The sequence below is a fragment of the Pygocentrus nattereri genome, chromosome 2, assembly GCF_015220715.1.
Source record: "Pygocentrus nattereri isolate fPygNat1 chromosome 2, fPygNat1.pri, whole genome shotgun sequence".
Lineage (NCBI taxonomy): Eukaryota > Metazoa > Chordata > Actinopteri > Characiformes > Serrasalmidae > Pygocentrus > Pygocentrus nattereri.
Genome location: NC_051212.1, coordinates 47,273,014 through 47,292,229, shown reverse-complemented (window position 1 = coordinate 47,292,229; position 19,216 = coordinate 47,273,014). Strand labels below are relative to the sequence as shown.

Below are 19,216 nucleotides of genomic sequence, written 5' to 3'. Positions count from 1 at the left end.
GTGACTGTTTGGAGTTCAGTTTTCTGTGTAGCTCACTGTAAGCCCAGTTCTAGAAATTTTGACTTTGCCATTCATAATACAAGTAAATTATCTTGTGTCTAATATCTTAAAATATTTCTTAATAATGCTTGTTTTGGCTGGGAGTTAAATAAATGAAGGGTCTCTTGCTTTTGTGCAGTATTGTATCCCTTTAAATAGTGATTGTGAATGGAATCCTACTGTAGCCCGCATGAGGGATCATTTCAGCTCATCTGGGAAAAACAGGAATCACCTGCAGCAAATTCTCAAGCGCTGAGCTGAGTCAGAGCTTATAGTGTAAAAACGCTGTCAGAACTAGTGTAAGGCTGGTGATGTTACTGTGAATCATCAGTCACTGACAGTGTTCTATCATATCTACTGCTGCTAGTATGTCATACTGTGTTTTGTGCTGTTTTCCCTGTTTGAATGTCTCTGTGTGTGGCAGGCGTGTGCAGGTATCCTCTGGGCATGACCGGTGGCAAGATCCAAGATGAAGACATTTCTGCCTCCAGTCAGTGGTCAGAGTCAACTGCAGCGAGATATGGCAGGTGAGTACACATACAAATGCACACTGATGTATTTTCAATCTTGGACTGACTCTGTATACATTACTGCAATGAAATAGGACACTATTTCTATAATATACACCACAGCAAAGTAATTAGGAACCTAAACACATTTTATATAAAACCATTTATCTTGGCAAAAAGTGTTTGCATGCTTGTAAAAACATGGGTTACAGCCACTCCACTGCTAACAGGTGTATAAAATCAAACATATATAGCCATAAAATCTCAATGTGGCAGTTTTGGGATGTGCTACAATTGCCACAAGGTAGTTTGTGTCATTTCTGTGTCATCCCTGCTAGATCTGCCCTAGACAACCGTAAGTGCTGTTATTGTGAATGGGAAGCATCTAGTCACAAGCAACAAACTCACAGATCTCAGAATGACTTCTTGCTTTTGTATTCTTCTTTGTTTTTGCGCCTTTTTTTCTGTCTGGCAGCAGTATGTCAAAATATTGGCTTAATACTTTTTCAAGATTTTGAAATATGATGTTGAAATAATAAGTTATTAAAGTTCAAGAGAGTTAGTCATCATTTCAGGATAAAACGTCACTATTATGACATACAAAGTCATTATTTTGACGCAGTAAGTTAATGTTTTAGAAAATGAGTCACAATACTGATATAGTAAGTAATTATGAGATGCTATGTCTTGATTTTAATATAGTAAATCTCTTTTTTAAGAAAATAAGTAATTATTTTTGAGATATGAAGTCAATATTTCAGGAAAAAAGGTCATTTTTTTTAGATAGTATTTCCATATATTTTATGAAATGTTGTACATGAAGTGTTGGATAAATAAAAATTATTGTACTCAAAATTTTTGAAAACATTTTATAAATGAAACCAGCCTAAAAACAAGATATTGTGATATTTATTGTGTGCCATGAAAATATCTAGGTATTGTGGTATCATATTTGTTCTACATCACCCACCCTTAATCCCATCCCCCAACCTTAACCACAGCAACAAAGAGATCAGATTTGTCCAATAAAAAGTACTTTTATTTTATGAAAGGGTCATTTTTCCTTATGAGAGAGAGCATCCAAATGAGCCTACAACATGAAAAATGTCATGTATTTTCATTCGCCTGGGAACAACTGGTGCCCATCATGAGCTTAATGCCTGGCCACACATACAGAGATAAATGGACAGTACCAGACAATACATTCTTCTGGTCCATCTCTAATTGAAGGCTCGACTTTGATGACGGTGATGGAGCTTGGTGCCCAGATGTCGTGGCAGAGCCGAACAGTCTGAAGGAGTTCCTGCAGATTGACCTTCGCACGCTGCACTTTGTCACACTAGTGGGCACCCAGGGGCGCCACGCTGATGGCATGGGCAATGAGTTCGCCCAGCGCTACAGGATAAAGTACAGCCGGGACGGCGGCCACTGGGTCTCCTGGCGCGACCGCAAAGGTGGTCAGGTGAGGTCACTGTTACTTTTGAAGGTACTGACTTCATGACTAGCTTTTAAAAAGAACTGTGTGTTCAGTTGTTTCTGTTAGTTGCTGGAACTTATACAATTTACACAATCTTACCTCAAAGGTGGTTGATTTGCAGACTTGATTTGCAGACTTGAAGTTTCTTTCTTTAGTTCTGCACTGGAGCTTTGAGGCTAAGATAGCTAAGAGCAAGGTACAAGATACTGGGCAATCTGGGACCCCCTAAATGTCTCAAAGACAAAATTCTGGGGGTCCCTGAAAATGAACTGATTATGATATTATGCTGTCCATTAAGGAAAAACAGATGGTCAAATGTAAATTCAGGGAAATTTCATTGTTTAGCTGCTTCCCCTACAATTGAGCTTTGGTCTCTGGTATTCTTACTAGAATTGCAGCACAGGTCTGCCTCAGGGTGGCACTGTAGTTGTTTCACCCGGTTGGTCCTTCATAGTCTAGCAATGTAACTTTGCCCAGGTTACCTAAAAAACAGAAGCACAACCCACATTACAAAATGTTCTTCCACATGTTGCATGCAATTACATAATTCCACCAGAGAGGTCTCCAGATCCCCAAAACTTATATAGTGCAGCTTTAAATAGGCTTGTTTATGTGGTTCCTGACACTGTATAACATCCAGATATCTACGAAATTGGACTAAAGTGCTGACAAAATTTAGGCCTCAAGATGGTCTGCCATTGTTTTTAGCCAAGCAATGTACTTCTATCCATTTTCATCATCTGAGAATTGGTGGACTATAAGCTGACATTATTTGTTAGCTGCATTAGCCTCATAGATCCAGTGCAAAACTAAAGAATCAAACTGAAGACGCGAAACATGTCTTGTTGACTTGATGTAAATTATTTTTTTCACCCAGCTCTTGCATTAAAAGCCAGTTTGTTGTGGTTGGCCTTTTACTTGGTGTGACCTAAATGTATTTTGGCTGTGATACTTGTTTGTGACTCATTTTGATGTTTTTGTTGTTGTTGTTACAGCTGCAGCTGTTACTATTCTCTGTAACAACTTGTTTATTCTCAGATCATTGAGGGGAACAAAAACCCCTATGACGTGGTGCTGAAGGACCTGGAGCCGCCAATTATCGCTCGCTTCGTCCGGTTCATGCCTGTGACTGACCACTCCATGATTGTGTGTATGAGGGTGGAACTTTATGGATGTGAATGGCTAGGTCAGTTCAATTAATAAATCATTCAGTCAGTCAGTCAGTCAGTCATTCAGTCAGTTGTCCAGTCAGCTAGTCAGCGATCATTCAGTCAATCAGTGAATGATTCATTCAGTTTGTCAGTGAATCAGTCAGTCACTCATTGAATCAATCAGTTAGTCAGTCAGTCAGTGATTCCTTCAGCCAGTCAGTCAGTGATTCCTTCAGTCAGTGAGTGAGTCATTTAGTCAGTCAGTGAATTATTCATTTAGTCAGTCAATGAATCACTCAATCACTCAATCAATCAGTGATTCAGTAGGTCAGTCAATTATTCAGTGAGTGAGTCAGTCTGTAAATCATTCAGTCAGTCAGTAAATTATTCAGTGAGACAGTCAGTCAGTGAATCATTCAGTCAGTCAGTCAATCATTTGGTGAGTCAGTCAGTTAGTGAATCATTTGATCAGTCAGTGAATAATTCAGTTAGTCGGTCAGTGAATCAGTGAAACAGTCAGTCAAGCATTCATAGTAAGTCATTCGGTAAATCAATCAGTCAATCAGTCATTCATTCAGTCATTCTGTCAGTCAGTGAGTCAGACGATCAGTCAGTAAATCAGTAAGTCAAAGAGTCAGCTAGTCAGTCATTCGGTCAGTCAGTCCTGATAGCCCTTTGCATCAGTCCAACTCAGATGAGCATTAGCCCAGAGAAGTTGGCAGCATTTCTGGATGTTATTGATATATAGGTCCAGGATGTGTTTACTTACAGTGATCTACACATACTGCTTACAAACATATGCTTACAATTTATAATCCAAACATCTCAGGTGCTCTTTGTATCATTTTATAAAAATAATGTTTCCAGAGCAGATCACTGAAGAGACACTGTCTGTTTATAGTTTATGGCCCAATTTTATGGAAAAATGGGTCGACTTTCAGTAGAAAAAAAGTTGTGAGTTCAGCTTCTTTTATTATAAAGGTTTAAAATGACATCACCATCTATTTGACTGGAAATAAGACAGTTACAGACTCATATGACGCCCAGCTTACATCTCTCACACGACCCCCACCTTCTGAATGTAGCTTATGAAATATGAAAGTTATGAAGAATATGATGAAGTGCATTTTGGAACCTCCAGCAGTTCCAAGGAATTTAAAAGGCTGCGTGATGTCATGGGCTGTAAATGGTGAAATCTCTAAATTCCTGTGACCTCTCTTTGCTCATAAACAACTGAGCCTTTTGTTTATAATAAATAAATGGAAGAATTCTTAAATTCCTAAATCAGGCCATATTTGTCCTCTGCTACAGATGGTCTCGTGTCCTACAGTGCCCCTGCTGGCCAGGAGATGACCTTACATGACCAGCATATTTATCTTAACGACACCGTGTACGATGGAGCCGTGAGCCAAAGGTGAATCTTTGTGCAAACAAGCAAACAAGTTTCAGTTTAAGATTTATTTACAACTTAGTTCCAAGTTTAAGTTGAATAAAAACTGGCTTTAAACTCAGGATCACAGATGAGCTCCTTTACTATGTTGATCTGTAGGCGTCTGTTCATAAACATAAACCAGCCCAAACTCATTTACTATAAAATGAAATGGTGTTTGTAGAAATTCAGAAAAAAGCCGCGTCAGTCTCGACTGCATATGTGGACATATTTCTATATTGAGCTCTATTTACACAAAGTTAGGTTAGTTCATCATTTATGTTGAACAGACTCTCCCAAAGTTTTACGCTGCTGCGCTGACGTTGAACCGTGTGCTGCACTGAGTCGGTATGACCAACAGGTCAAAACCAGCTCTAAACAAAGTGACCGCTGGGCCCTGATTGGTGCTCTGACTTTGCGCTTCTTTCGTTTTGATATGTTACGTTTTTATACACACAGAAACCAAAAGGAACGACAGATTTCACAAAATGTAGCGGAGTAAAAAGTCAGATATTAGACTCTGAAATGTAGTGGAGTGAAAGGAAAAAGTCGCCCAGAACGGAGAAACTTCAGTACAGATACACCAAAAAAACGACTTAAGTACAGTAATGAGTTACATTTACTTCGTTACTGTCCACCACTGTTTCAAATGCATTCTTTCTGTGATGTCACAATAACCAAGTCATTTACATATATCCATTTATTCAGCCTATAGCAGTCTAGCCCATTCACACTGATGATATAAGGAGTGTATAAGCACCTCTTAGCGCTTTATAAATGAGGCAAAATACAAGGCAGACTTTTTTTTTTTTTTACATATAATCATTTATTCAGGGCTAATATTTAAACAAACAGTCTGTTTGATTCTAAATATAAAGAGAGGCCTGAAAATGGTCATATGAAATATAATAAATTGACTGTTTTTAGTATAAAACCCAACACAAATGCTATAAGTGGACCTCAAGTGAAAATTAAAGTAGCAGAAAAAAGTAGGATTTGGGCCTTTTAGTAGACATATTACTGTCTGTTATCTCTTGATAAACTGAAAACTGTAGCAAACTTAGTGTTGCGTCTATACCTTTGGTGTCTCTCAGCATGACGGAAGGCCTCGGTCAGCTGACCGACGGAAGTTGGGGTTTGGATAACTTCACTCAAAGCCAGATCTATGGTGTGTGGCCTGGCTATGACTATGTCGGCTGGACCAACGGCAGTTTCCCCAGCGGCTCTGTGGAGATGACGTTTGTGTTTGACCGTGTCAGGAACTTCACGTCAATGAAGGTCAGTCTGGGCTTTTCCCTCATCTGCAGTATATTTTATTGCGCTGACACATCAGGCTCGTCAGCCACTGTATTAGAAACATTTATCCTGCAGCTTGTGTTAGCCATACTCTGGCTTTTCATCAGTGGTCAGTTTCTGACCACAGACCTGCTTTCGTCTGGATATTTTTGGGTGACGCTTCGCTCTCAACCTAGTAGTGATAAAGACATGTAAAAACCCCAGGAAGACCACCGTGTCTGATACACTCTTACCAGCACCACACACTATCATGTCAGGGTCACTGCTGTGCTGCAGTTAAAATCTAACCAATGAGAAAAGGGGTGGAGAAGCATCCAATAAATGGGCAACAGTGTGTAACTAAATACTGGACCTGTGAGATATGTGTTTCTAATAAGGTGGCCAGTGAGTGTAAATCCTTTTCCTTAGTGTAACAGTAATCACTCTTCATTCTTCTAGGTGCACTGCAACAACATGTACGCATTAGGGGTGAGAATATTCCGGCAAGTCGTTTGCTACTTCCGTTCGGAGTCGGATTGGGAAGCCAAGCCTGTTTCTTTCAAACCCATAGACGATGATACCAATACAAGTGCACGTTTTGTCACTGTGGCTCTTGGGAATCGCATGGCCAGCGCCATTAAGTGCCGCTTTGCATTCAGTGATGCCTGGATGATGTTCAGTGAGGTCGCTTTCCAGTCAGGTAATGGCAGCTCCTGTTGTCCTGGTTTGTGTTAATTGGTTGATTGCTGTTTCAATCGATGACATTTTTTGATCAGAAATGAAAAAAGTTTTGCACTGTAAATCATCATCTTGCTACAAGCTGTGTGGAGTTGTTATACGGTAATGTATGTATGTATAAAAATATGGTGCATAGCTGATGTGTAGTTATAGCCTGTCCATTTTAGCAGACACTGCAAATTGCAGTATAAGCCTCCCTTATTTGTTAGCTTCATTAGCCTCATAGCTCCAGTTCATAACTAACAAGCAGACTTCAAAGACAAACCATGTCTTTCCTAACCAACTATATTTTGCCAAGCTATCATTTCATCTATTGACTAAGTTCAAACTGTATTCCCACAAAAAATATATATATATTTATATTTACAATACTGTGCGAAAGTTTTAGACATTTAAGCTAATTTATAAACAGTTTCCCTCAGCAGTGAGTTTATCACAGTATACATTAGAATAAAGTCATATTCATAATTCAAATAAACATAAAAACAATAAAAAGCAACAAGAATTTCTTGGGTCCATATTTTTCCTTGACACCTTCACAGCCGCCACAGAGACACTGATTGGTCATACCAGGAGCTGCTTTTTAACTATATATAAAAAAATATATATATACATAAAAATATAGATAGATAGATAGATAGATAGATAGATAGATAGATATAAAATATATTATAGATATTATATATATATATTAATATTCTATACATTTGTTTATTCAAATATTAACACTTCTCAGCAAATAAACACAAACTACACAAATAGATTTTGAAAATGTGTCTTCAGTGCCTAAGACTTTCACACAGTACTGTGTACATATCGCTGTTGTCGGTGGAAAACCTCTTATTTCCATTTTTGACGTTTTTCAGTTTTTGACATCATTTGAAATTACCTGTTGTCCTTTACACTGTTCGCAAATTTAATGATAAATGGACTAAAAGAAATGGCCCAAAATTACTTGGAAAGACATCTGGTTCCATTGACTTACATTAAAGGTGGGTTTTTTTTCCTTCTCTTGTAAAGTTTTGGAGATACGAGGCTTTCTTCTGACAACAGCAATACACACACACACACACACACACACACACACATATATATATATATATATATATATATATACATATATAAATATATCATCATTTATAGAGTACTTCTCTAGTCTATTGGGAGGTGTCTTTTCCAAACCCTAACCACTAAATTTGCACTTGTTAAAATAATATATACAATTTTTTGTATGTTTCCATGTTGTTCATCTTTTTGATTTGAATTTATGCTCAAAGATTTAGATCCGTCACGAGTTTAATTTTGAAATAAAAACTTTAAAAAATGCCACTCCCGAAACGCTGTTTTAGTCCCTAGGTGGAGTTTGTTTAAGCCACACCTCTGCCTTTTATAACAGGAAGTGAGGCTTCATCCCTGTCCCTCATGGCCACATGGTGAGCCGCATGGTTAGATCCCATCGTTTTCAAGTGAATGTGTCCCAAAGTCTGAGAACCAGTGTTTGACATTCAGAATTGTCACTACCAAAACACATTTTCTTTTTTTTCTTGTTTTTTTAATGAAAAATAATGATTTTATGTGTGTACGACAGGCATCGAATGACTGACATGGAATATTCAATCACATTTTTTTGATAAAATAAACCGAATTAAGGTACAGGGTTGTTAAAGCAAAAGGATTTTAGCCTAAACTCCAAGTTTTGAGCTCTGATTTTGAACCAGTTCGGGCAGGATGTCCATATATGTGTGATTTTATGAGTAGAACAGATGGTGACTAGATAAAAAAGAGAGTTTAACGTCCTTCACCTTTCCAAACCTCAGACACGGCAGCATACAACACCTCTCTAGGTCCTCGGAAGCGTGGCCACCCAACAAGGGTCCATCCAGGTGAGTAACAAAGGATTACAGATTCATTCAGCCTTCTTTCAAGATGTTCCCCCACTCAGGGTTGCAAATATGGCTTACAGCGTAAAGCATGCAGTCAGCAGCGCCCCCTGCTGTTTACACGATGCTACAACCAGTTTGAACAGTTTTGCATTCGTATCATTTCGTTGAATCAATCCTTCACTCGGATTTAATCCACCCTGCTTTTTAGGAGATGACCCCACACACAAGATCGATGACAGCAACACACGCATCCTCATAGGCTGCTTGGTGGCCATCATCGTCATCCTGCTGGCCATCATCATCATCATCCTCTGGCGACAGGTCTGGCAGAAGATGCTGGAGAAAGTGAGTGATGAGCTCTGTTCACATGGCAACACTTCTTGTTTTAATATAACTTTTTCTTTAAACAATACAGCTGAAAACAGGGAAAACAGTAAAACACAAATAAGGCCCCAGTTATGTATTCTGTGATGTTTAATGCATATTATTAATCAAACAGCCCACAATTTTACGTTCTACTAGCCTCAAAAGCCCTGTGCTTTTTATAATTCAGTTGGAGGAAAATCACATTCAAACAATTTTTCCTTTGGCCCAAATTTCAGCCAAGACAGGTTTTGCTTTGGAGCTACAAGGCAAATGTGGTTAGCAAGTAGTAGACGTCAGTACGGCTTTAGACCACCCTTCATTCATTACACTTCCAGTCAAAATGGCCATTAAGCACACTTTATTTGTTTATCATCATCAAATCATCGCTGTCCAAAGAAAGCACGTATGTCCAAAATAGTATCTTTGTTACTTTGTAACTTTTAGTGTAAATTAATGTAAAACGTTTTTAAATTCCAAATATTTTTAAGCATTTCTAAGCATTACTTCCACATGTTACTATGTTGAAGTCAATGAAATACTATATTGAGGCAACAAATTACAATATTATGGCCACAAATATATATTTTGAGGCCACAGATTACTATATTGAGACCACAAGTTAATATATTAAGCCCACACATGTATATTTTGAGGCCACAAATTACTATACTGAGGCCACAAATTACTATACTGAGGCCACAATTTACTACATTGAGGCCACAAGTTACTATATTGAAGCCACAAATGACTATAGTGCTATATTGAGGCCACAAATTACTACAATAAGGCCACAGATTAATATTCTGAGGAAACAAATTATTATACTGAGGCAAAAAGCTATTATATTAAGGCCACAAATTACTATATTGAGGGCACAAATTAATATATTAAGGCTACAAGTTCTCTCCTTCCTGATTCTTGGATTATTTTATATCTTTACAGGCCTCAAGACGCATGCTGGACGATGAACTGACGGCGCGTCTTTCGGCCCATAGGGAAGCCTTCGCCCGTCGCCTCTCCTCCGTCTCCAGTGAAGCCGACTCCACCTCCACGTATGAGCGGGTCTTCCCTCTAGGATCTGACTATCAGGAGCCTTCCCACCCCTTACACAAATCACCAGAATTTCAAGCCACGGAGAACCTTGGTGAGGAACGGCAGTCCTAATCTAGTTCACTTGTGAAGTTTATACAGCTTATTTTTTTGAATGAAATTTATACAGCTTTTGTTAGTATTCCTAGAAATATCTGTATAGGCCCCCCATTAGCTTTGTAGCTGCTAGCAAGGTTAGAAGTTGAAGGAAGAGTTTAGCAAAAAGTCATATTTGCTTGCCCAAAATCAGTGACCATAATGACCATTAGAGCTAAGCGTTCGATTCGGACTATAAATTTCAAAAACAAGAAAAAACACCTCTACAGTAATGCTAAGGTCTGCGAGCGTCCCATGGGGTTTATAGTACTATGCCAGCGCTAAGCTAACGCTGGTGTACACGAACATCTGTAGGTGGTTATTGATTGAATGCAGACATCCAAAGCTTGTAAGCTTGTAAAAGACATGCCATATTTTAATCTTTTAACAGTTTAGTGTTTTTTTCTCACAAAATTGGTTCCTCCTAATGGAAGCAAAATGTGGTCTGCTGCCTAATTGTATTGGTTGTCTAACATGTAAGGCCTTCTGTCCAGCTCCTGAAGTCCTATCCAATGAGATTACTAGCCTGGCTGTATCTACTTCAGTGGTCATAAATAAATGGTCTTCTTAGGCATTTTAAGTATTTTAGCCTTTTGTTTCCAAATAAAACTTAAAAGTATTACCGCTACTTGCAGAGTTTAAATACAAGGGTGATTTTATTGATTTCTCATTTTTAACTAATTTTCCTGGATTTTTTGGAATAAAACAGTCTGTAATCTATGGTATAGAGATAATTTGCCATTAACACTATACCATACAGTATGAATGTGAAAACTTTGCTGCAACGTTTTTCATGTCATGATGTCATGGAAACAGCACATAGCAGTTTAGCGCCTCCCATTCATGCCGAAGTTATAAGCAGTGTTTCACCCTGGATATTCGACAAGTCAGCCAATTACAACATAGCTCATTTGCATATACCAGTCTTAAAGGCACAGTTACAAAAACAGTCTGTTTAAATCTTAGAGAAGTCGGGAGAGTGGTCATGCTCAGAATGAATTCGCACTTAAATTGGGTTAAGAGAAGCAGGCTCTTAAATATGTGCATATTTACTACCATGTTGTAATGACTGTGTTACAGCAGCGATAGCTTCATCCTCTGATGAGTCTCCCGCAGGCCATGCCGATGATGCCCCCCACTACGCAGAGGCAGACATAGTGAGCCAGCAGCCTGTGAGCAGCCGAGGCTACTCCGTCGCTGTGGTCACCGTGCCACTGCCGCCGGGGAGGGACGGAGCTCTGGAGGAGTTCCCCAGAGAGAAGCTGACATTTAAGGAGAAGCTTGGAGAAGGGCAGTTTGGAGAGGTCAGTGAAGAGGCCTCGCATTTGATGAAGCAAAGCAAAACAGAATGCTCTTTAGACATAATCTGATTTTGATGTTTCACTGGTTTGTGTGCCTGCTAAAGGAAATGATGAAAAATCAAATTTACACAAATTTCCCCCTTCATTTAAATGGAATCGGTCAGCAGTGAGGTTTGGTTTTAAGTAAAGAGTAGCTAGTATTGTGCAAACGTGGTCATGTTGGTTGACCAGCACACCAGCATCCAAAACATTACATATGATGGTGTTGCAGGTGACCATGCTGGTCTTTTTAGTTTTGGCAAGCAACTACAAGTTGTTAAGTGATCTCAAACACATTTGCTTGTGTGCTTTTTGACACTCTGGACCAGTTTTGCGCTCAAGGATTAGCTTAGTCTGGGACCAAACAGCAATATCAATGTTTAATCTCATTTAATCAGTCTCATTTTGTCACGACTGGCCTCTCCCAGTCCTGTCCTTGTGTTCGTGTTTTGGTTTAGCACATGTGTGTTTGTTTTGGTTTAGCCCCCTTGTTTCGTGACTCCGCCCCTGATTGTTTCCACCTGTTTTCCACCTGTCCCTCGTTTTCCCTGTGTATTTAAGCCCTGTGTTTGCCCCTTGTGTTGGCTGGTCTTCGTTGGTGTTATCTGCTGTGTTGGATGTTCTGTTTGTACTGTGTGTTGATTAGGATTTGTTTGGTGTGTTTCTCGTCATGGCTAATTCTCGTGCGATCCGTGTTGGCTCCATGACCCTGAACTGTCTCAACCCTGATTTTGGATTTGCCCTTAATAAATCTCACTTATCTCCACATATGCGTCCGCCTCCTCGCTCCATGTCACGCATTTCATCTAAACTTAAACTTATCTGGGTCTGGAAAACCATCTTTCTATGACACACTGTTATCAAGTGCTGAACAATGACTGTTAGAGCCTCCAGTTCAGTTCGTAAATGCCGAAACTTGGCCCCAAAATGATAAACAAAAACCCACCTCTACAATCATGCTAACTGCTAGTGCTACCTAGTATGTAGGTGATAGGCTAATACCAGTGCCTATTAACATTTTTTGCCTGCTCTAGACTAAAGTCAGGCTTGTAAAAGACATTTCATGGTGTATTTGAAGCTTAACGGACATTACCTTCTGGCAGTTTTACAGTGACTCTTCGAGTAAAAAGCCCTGACTCAGTGCTAGAGTAGTAATACAAGTTTAAATACGGCAAGCATGATGATTCTATTGAATAAAAATGAACCAAAATTACAGATATTTATGTTTTAGCTTCCACAATGTCTCCCCTGAAGGCCTCTGCGGCTACCAATAGCATGGTTCGTCACAGAGCTAAAAGCTAGCTTCATAGCATATTTTGTTAAAACCACATAAGTAAGTCTTGAGATTACTTTTGAGGCAAGTGTGTGATGATTTAAAGCGTTCCTGCTAGAAAGAACAGCATAGACCAGCCATGGCTGGTCACCAACAAAAGCAGCAAAGGTTTTGTTTTGGATCCTAGCATGCTAATCCTGACCTTAACCAGCTTGGTCATGCTGAGTGACCAGCTAAACCAATGCAAGACCCGCATAAACCAACTTAGACCTAACGTGGAATTCATGCTGGTCTGTGCTGTTTATTTCAGGGGTAGTTTAGCACAACGCTAAATGGTGTGGTTTAAACTTGCTTACTTGTTAGCCACATTAACGCAAAACTCCACACACCAAACAGTCTTACTTTTTGGGTAAGAGGGAATATTTTGGCTGAAAATATTCCTTTACAGATGGACGAATGGAGGGTTAAGTGTCTGGGTGTGGTTTAAGTCTTGAATGCATGCTAATCCTGACCTTCACCTTCCATTTAGTAAAGCTTTCTGCTTCAGGTCCATCTGTGTGAGGCCAGAGGAATGCAGGACTTCATGAAGGAGGATGGCGATGGCATTGGGGATGAGCCCATTCTGGTAGCTGTAAAGACTCTTAGAGAAGATGCAACTAAAAATGCAAGGTACGTGCTAGACAGAATATGAAGTTCCACTGTTTTTAAGATGCTCCTTGGGTACTTATGCTGATTTTGAAAAGCACTTTTTGGATTTAGGCTTCTATGCATACCTCTGTCTTAATACAGTGACTGGCCACATTATTAAGTACACCTCCTTGTATCTACACTCATTGTCCATTTTATCAACTACACTGACCATAGAGGAGCACTTTGTAGTTCTACAAGTACAGACGGTAGTCCATCTGTTTCTCTGTGTGATTTTTTTACCCTGTTCTTCAATGATCAGGACTCCACAGGACCACCATAGAACAGGTATTATTGTGTGGTGGATCATTCTCAGCACTGCAGTAACACTGTGGTTGTGGTGATGCGTTAGTGTGTATTGTGCTGGTACGAGTGGATCAGACACAGCGGTGCTATTGGAGTTTTTAAACACCAAGAACCAAAACTATCCAGTCAACAGTGTCCTGTGACCACTGATGAAGGTTTAGAGGATGACCAACACAAACTGTAATCTGTTTGTTTATTTATTTATTTTTGGTCAGAAATGACTTTTTGAAGGAGATCAGGATCATGTCGAGGTTAAGGGACCCAAACATCATCCGCCTGCTGGCCGTTTGTGTGGAGAGTGACCCGCTTTGCATGATCACGGAGTACATGGAGAACGGAGACCTCAACCAGTTCCTCTCTCGCCATGAGCTTCAGGATTCTGGAGGAGACCAGAAGAACATCCCCACCATCAGGTCTGTCTGCTGGGTTAGAGCTTGTGGTATTTCTAATAAACAGTACAAGAGGTCACACTTCTCAGCCAATTTGTGGTTGTTCAACTTATCTTTGCATTCTGATCTTATCAGATGATGCTAAAAGAAAACTGACTGTGTTGTTAAAATGATAATTGGGAAATGTTGTTGAAGGAATGTTTCGGTGAAGAATCAATTTTTCACAATTTTCCATTAACTCAGATGTGGTTGATTAGTCAAGACATGTTTGCTGTTTAAATTTTGTTCTTTAGTTTAAGTTAAGTTAAGTGATACTTTATTAATCCCACAAATGGGGAAATTCCACCTCCGCATTTAACCCATCCGTGAAGTGAAACACCACATACACACTAGTGAATAGACACACACACTAGGGGGCAGTGAGCACACTTGCCTGGAGCGGTGGGCAGCCCTATCCACGGCACCTGGGGAGCAACTGGGGGTTGCTCAAGGACACCCCAATCATGTGCTGTCCTTGAGCAAGACACCTAACCCCCAATTGCTCTAGTTTAGTGCTAATTTAGCTAACAAACACTGGAAGGCAATAAACACACACATCTCTTCTTTAAATACATTCCCAAAACTTTTCCCAAGCTTTGAAAATGAAGAAAACATCCCTGTATAGCTGAACACTGGTGGCTAGCTTTAGATAACAGGGGTGCTGTGCCAAATCCCATTTCCCATGCTAGGTTACATATTTTCCATGCTACAAATTTCTCATGTTTCATTTTATTAATAACTTTTATTTTTATAACCAATCTCAATATTTTTCCTAAATAGATATACTTATAAATAGAAACGATAGAAATCGCACCCAAAAGCGTCCATATGACTGCCCGTCGTGCTGGAACATGATTCTGTGGGGAGTCGGAAGGTAGCACACCTGCTAAAATGGCATGTTCACCTCCACAATGACGTTTTGTTCATTTTTATAGTTTGCATTAACTTATACTGTTCCTCTGCACGACCTTAATGAAGACCTGGAGGCAGTTTGAGGTGGATGAGAGAAGTTTTGTTGATGTATTTACAGAAAAGATTTGGCAAACTGTTGACTTATACTGTCTGTTAGCAATGTTAGCCTCATGGCTGCAGCGCTAAACTCAAGAAGCTAAATTTGGACACCAGTTACGAGCAAATCTCTTAGTTGAAGTTACAAAGCATTCATTTTTAATCAGCCAAGACTTATTTGGTATACAATGTACTTCAGTCTGGTTTTATACAGTGTCCATACTCAAGATAAGCGTACTTGACAACGTGGCTTGCACAGTGCTAAATGATATACATAAGCTTCCTTTACTTGTTAGCCACATTAGCCTCATAGCTCTGGTGAAAAATAGTCTTTGATTGTGTTCCCAATTTCTCAAAATTTCTGCCTAGTTAAATATTCAGAGTGGTTTCATCTGAAATGCTCCGACCTAGAGAAACGTCAGAACAATTAACCGTGATAGTAGTAGGAACCAGACTCCTGAAGAGTTTAATGCCCCCAAACGCTCCCTCACAGAAAGTTTTTACATGTAACAGTAATGGATACACTGAAGCTTGAGACATTAATGATATTGGGCCTAAAACATATTTTCAAAACCCATTCATGGTGGAGGGATACTTATAGGGTGATCTAAGGCAAAATAATCCACAGATAAAAGATTATTTTTCCAGATTTACCACTATTTTACCATTATTCACATTACAGATAAAACTCAGAAGACTCGTGGAGGTGCGCTGGTGGTTTTGGACAATAAATAAAATGGCTATAATTGGGTTGTTGACATTGTGACCCCTTTTTCCTCTCACCGCCACTGTAAAGTTTTGCCAAAGTGAACCATTTCACATCAAACCTCTGAATAACACTGAATTTATGTAGAAATGTTTTAAAAATCAGTAGAATTCCTCTTTAATTGGATTTTTCGCTGATAGCTGTGTTGAGCATATTAAAGCGATGGAGTGTGATCTTGTTCTCTTTGCAGTTACAGCACACTGATCCACATGGCCACCCAGATCGCATCTGGTATGAAGTATCTGTCGTCCCTCAACTTCGTGCACCGTGATCTGGCCACTCGCAACTGTTTGGTAGGGACAAACAACACCATCAAAATCGCAGACTTTGGCATGAGCAGGAATCTGTATCGCGGAGATTATTACCGCATCCAGGGCCGAGCTGTGCTGCCCATCCGCTGGATGTCCTGGGAGAGCATTCTGCTGGTAGGAATTGTGGGAAAGGAAGTGATGCCTCATTCCTCTTATCCACAACACCAGTCTAAAATTTCAATAAACGCTGACTGGCCACTTCATAAAGTATACCTCCTTGTTTCTACACTCATTGTCCATTTTATCAGCTCCACTTACTATATAGGTGCACTTTGTAGTTCTACAATTACGGACTGTAGTCCATCTGTTTTTCTGCATACCTTGGTTGGGATAGTGTAGTAGTTAACACCTCTGCTGTCTATGCTGTAGACTGGGGTTCAATCCCCACCTGGGCAAACACCCTACACTATACCAATAAGAGTCCTTGGGCAAGACTCCTAACACCACCTTGGCCTACCTATGTAAAAATGATCAAATTGTAAGTTGCTCTGGATAAGAGCGTCAGCGACCAAATGTACTTTGTTACCCTGTTCTTCAATGGTCGGGAGCACCACAGAGCAGGTATTGGGTGTGGATCATTCACAGTGCTACACTGACCTGGTGTTGGTGTGTTAGTGTGTGTTGTACTGGTACGAGTGAATCAGACACAGCAGTGCTGCTGAAGATTTTAAACACCTCAGTGTCACTTCTGGGCTGAGAACCAAAAATATGACGAATCACACTTCTCTGTTTGGTAATTCCGATGGACGAGTCTGGGTTTGGCGGTTGCCAGGAGAACGATACTTGTCTGACTGCATTGTGCCAAGTGTAAAGTTTGGTGGAGGGGGGATTATGGTGTGGGGTTGTTTTTCAGGAATTGAGCTCGGCCCCTTAGTTCCAGTCAAAGGAACTCTTAATGCTTCAGCACCAAGAGATTTTGGACAATTTCATGCTCCCAACTCCCCTTCCTGTTCCAACATGTCTGCGCAGCAGTGCACAAAACAAGGTCCATAAAGACATGGATGAGCCAGTTTGGTGTTTAAGAACTTGAGTGGCCTGCACAGAGTCCTCACCTCAACCCGACAGAACACCTTTGGGATGAATTAGAGCGGAGACTGTGAGCCTGGCCTTCTCGTCCAACATCAGTGTCTGACCTCACAAATGTGCTTATGGAAGAATGGTCAAAAATTCCCAAGCACACGCCTAAACCTTGTGGAAAGCCTTCCCAGAAGTGTTGAAGCTGTTACAGCTGCAAAGGGTGGGCCGACATCATATTAAACCCTATGGATTAAGAATGGGATGTCACTGAAGTTCATATGCATGTGCAGGCAGACAAGCGAATATTTTTGGCAATATAGTGTATATATCTGCCTAAGTAGCCTAGAGCAGGTAGCAATGAATGAGGAACAATACAGGGTGGCCAGTCAGAACACAGGTCATTTACATGTATCGGTCTAGGTCAAAAACAGCCTGTTTTATTCTAAGGGATAAAGAGAAGTTTGGAACAGGGTCAAGTAAAAATGAATCACTATTGTTTTTGGGACACCAATAAAATCATCATAAGTGACCCCATGAAAAACAATAAAATGAAAGGTATTTATAGATGTTTATGTAGGTGTAATTCAGTTGTCATGACAAGCTAATGTAGACGTGATGTAGTCTTATGAACACCACCCTACAGTAAAGTGTTACCAAACTTTTTGGCCTTGAACCATCAGAGAAAAAAAAGACACACACATATATATATATATATATATACTGTACATGTTGAGCATATAGTGTTTCTTGTGGTTTCTCCAGGGTAAGTTCACCATGGCGAGTGACGTGTGGGCCTTTGGGGTGACTCTGTGGGAGACGCTCACTCTGTGTAAAGAGCAGCCCTACTCAGATCTCTCAGACGACCAGGTGATCGAGAACACAGGCGAGTTCTTTCGAGACCAGAACAAGCAGGTCAGCCTCATACCCGTGTTTAAAATGTCTCATTTTTAGACATATTAAAGGAGCCTTATCATGGAAAATTGTACTGTCCTTTGCTTGCTCTTTTCCATGAAGATGTTTGATGTACTTTAATATTTAAAGTATACCATTCAGTCCACACTACATATACCAGATATATAGATATACCAGTCTGTATTTGGAATAAAGGCTGCACAAACTGAATTGTTGTGATGTCACAACCATGCATTTACATATGACCACCCATTCAGAGTGCAGATGTTTTGCCCCACCTATCCCTTGTCGAAGTAATGTGAAATATTGTTACTGCAGATAATCTGTAGCAGAGTTATTGGAGTTTAAGATGTGGGAAAACGATTAAACGTTGTGCTGTTCATGGCTGTCAGGAAGCAAATTGGTGACTGCAGCCTTTCAAAGGATCAAAACTCAAAAGCAGCAGCTGAAGTTTATTTTTCTTAACAGATTAACAGCTTGCTCTATCCATTTCAGCCCAGTCTGTCTTAAAGGGCAATCATAAGGGAGGTCATTTACATATATTAGTCCTAAAAGCACAGTTAAAAAAAAGTCAGTTTGACTCTACAGTGTAAAAAATTACAAAATATGACTGTACATAAAATCACACAAACGTTAAGAGTGGACAAAGTAAAATATAAGAAATGAAATCCATTATTTATACATAGACTTGATTCTAAAAGCAATAACACTGCATTGTTAAAGAGCTCATATCATGGAAAACCATTTAAAATTCATTTAAATAAAAATTTGATGTACTATATAGACATTTTCAAAGTGTACCTTTCACTCCCTCAGGCATACCGTCCACAACTTTACTGCAAAAGCAGCCCATTTTGAATTCACTGTTGTTGTGATGCCACTTCAGCCTACAGTAATTTAGCCCACCCATTCACACTGAAGTTGCAAGGAGTGTTTCAGCCTGAAATACTTTTTGAATGAGACACAATATAGTTCATCCAATCAGGTTGGAGGTCATTTACATACTGTTGTATGCTAAAATTTAGGCGTCACTGGCCAAATGACATGGAAACAAAGTGAACACATCCTTTACGGAGAACACACTTCTGCACATTTTAATACACAATTACCGTTTAT

At 39.7% G+C, this 19,216-nt stretch overlaps 1 protein-coding gene across 1 annotated transcript in view; it reads left to right on the top strand.

Moving 5' to 3' along the window:
* Nucleotides 1–19,216, top strand: part of ddr2b (discoidin domain receptor tyrosine kinase 2b) — a 29,092-nt gene that overhangs the window by 8,237 nt on the left and 1,639 nt on the right. The window contains exons 3-16 of the mRNA XM_037530871.1: nt 464–566; nt 1,779–2,010; nt 3,064–3,211; nt 4,488–4,590; nt 5,700–5,883; nt 6,340–6,580; nt 8,436–8,501; nt 8,710–8,846; nt 9,810–10,011; nt 11,133–11,356; nt 13,213–13,334; nt 13,874–14,071; nt 16,051–16,285; nt 17,951–18,100. Coding sequence (XP_037386768.1) covers nt 464–566; nt 1,779–2,010; nt 3,064–3,211; nt 4,488–4,590; nt 5,700–5,883; nt 6,340–6,580; nt 8,436–8,501; nt 8,710–8,846; nt 9,810–10,011; nt 11,133–11,356; nt 13,213–13,334; nt 13,874–14,071; nt 16,051–16,285; nt 17,951–18,100 — 2,345 coding nt within the window. The remainder of the gene's footprint in view (nt 1–463; nt 567–1,778; nt 2,011–3,063; nt 3,212–4,487; nt 4,591–5,699; nt 5,884–6,339; nt 6,581–8,435; nt 8,502–8,709; nt 8,847–9,809; nt 10,012–11,132; nt 11,357–13,212; nt 13,335–13,873; nt 14,072–16,050; nt 16,286–17,950; nt 18,101–19,216) is intronic.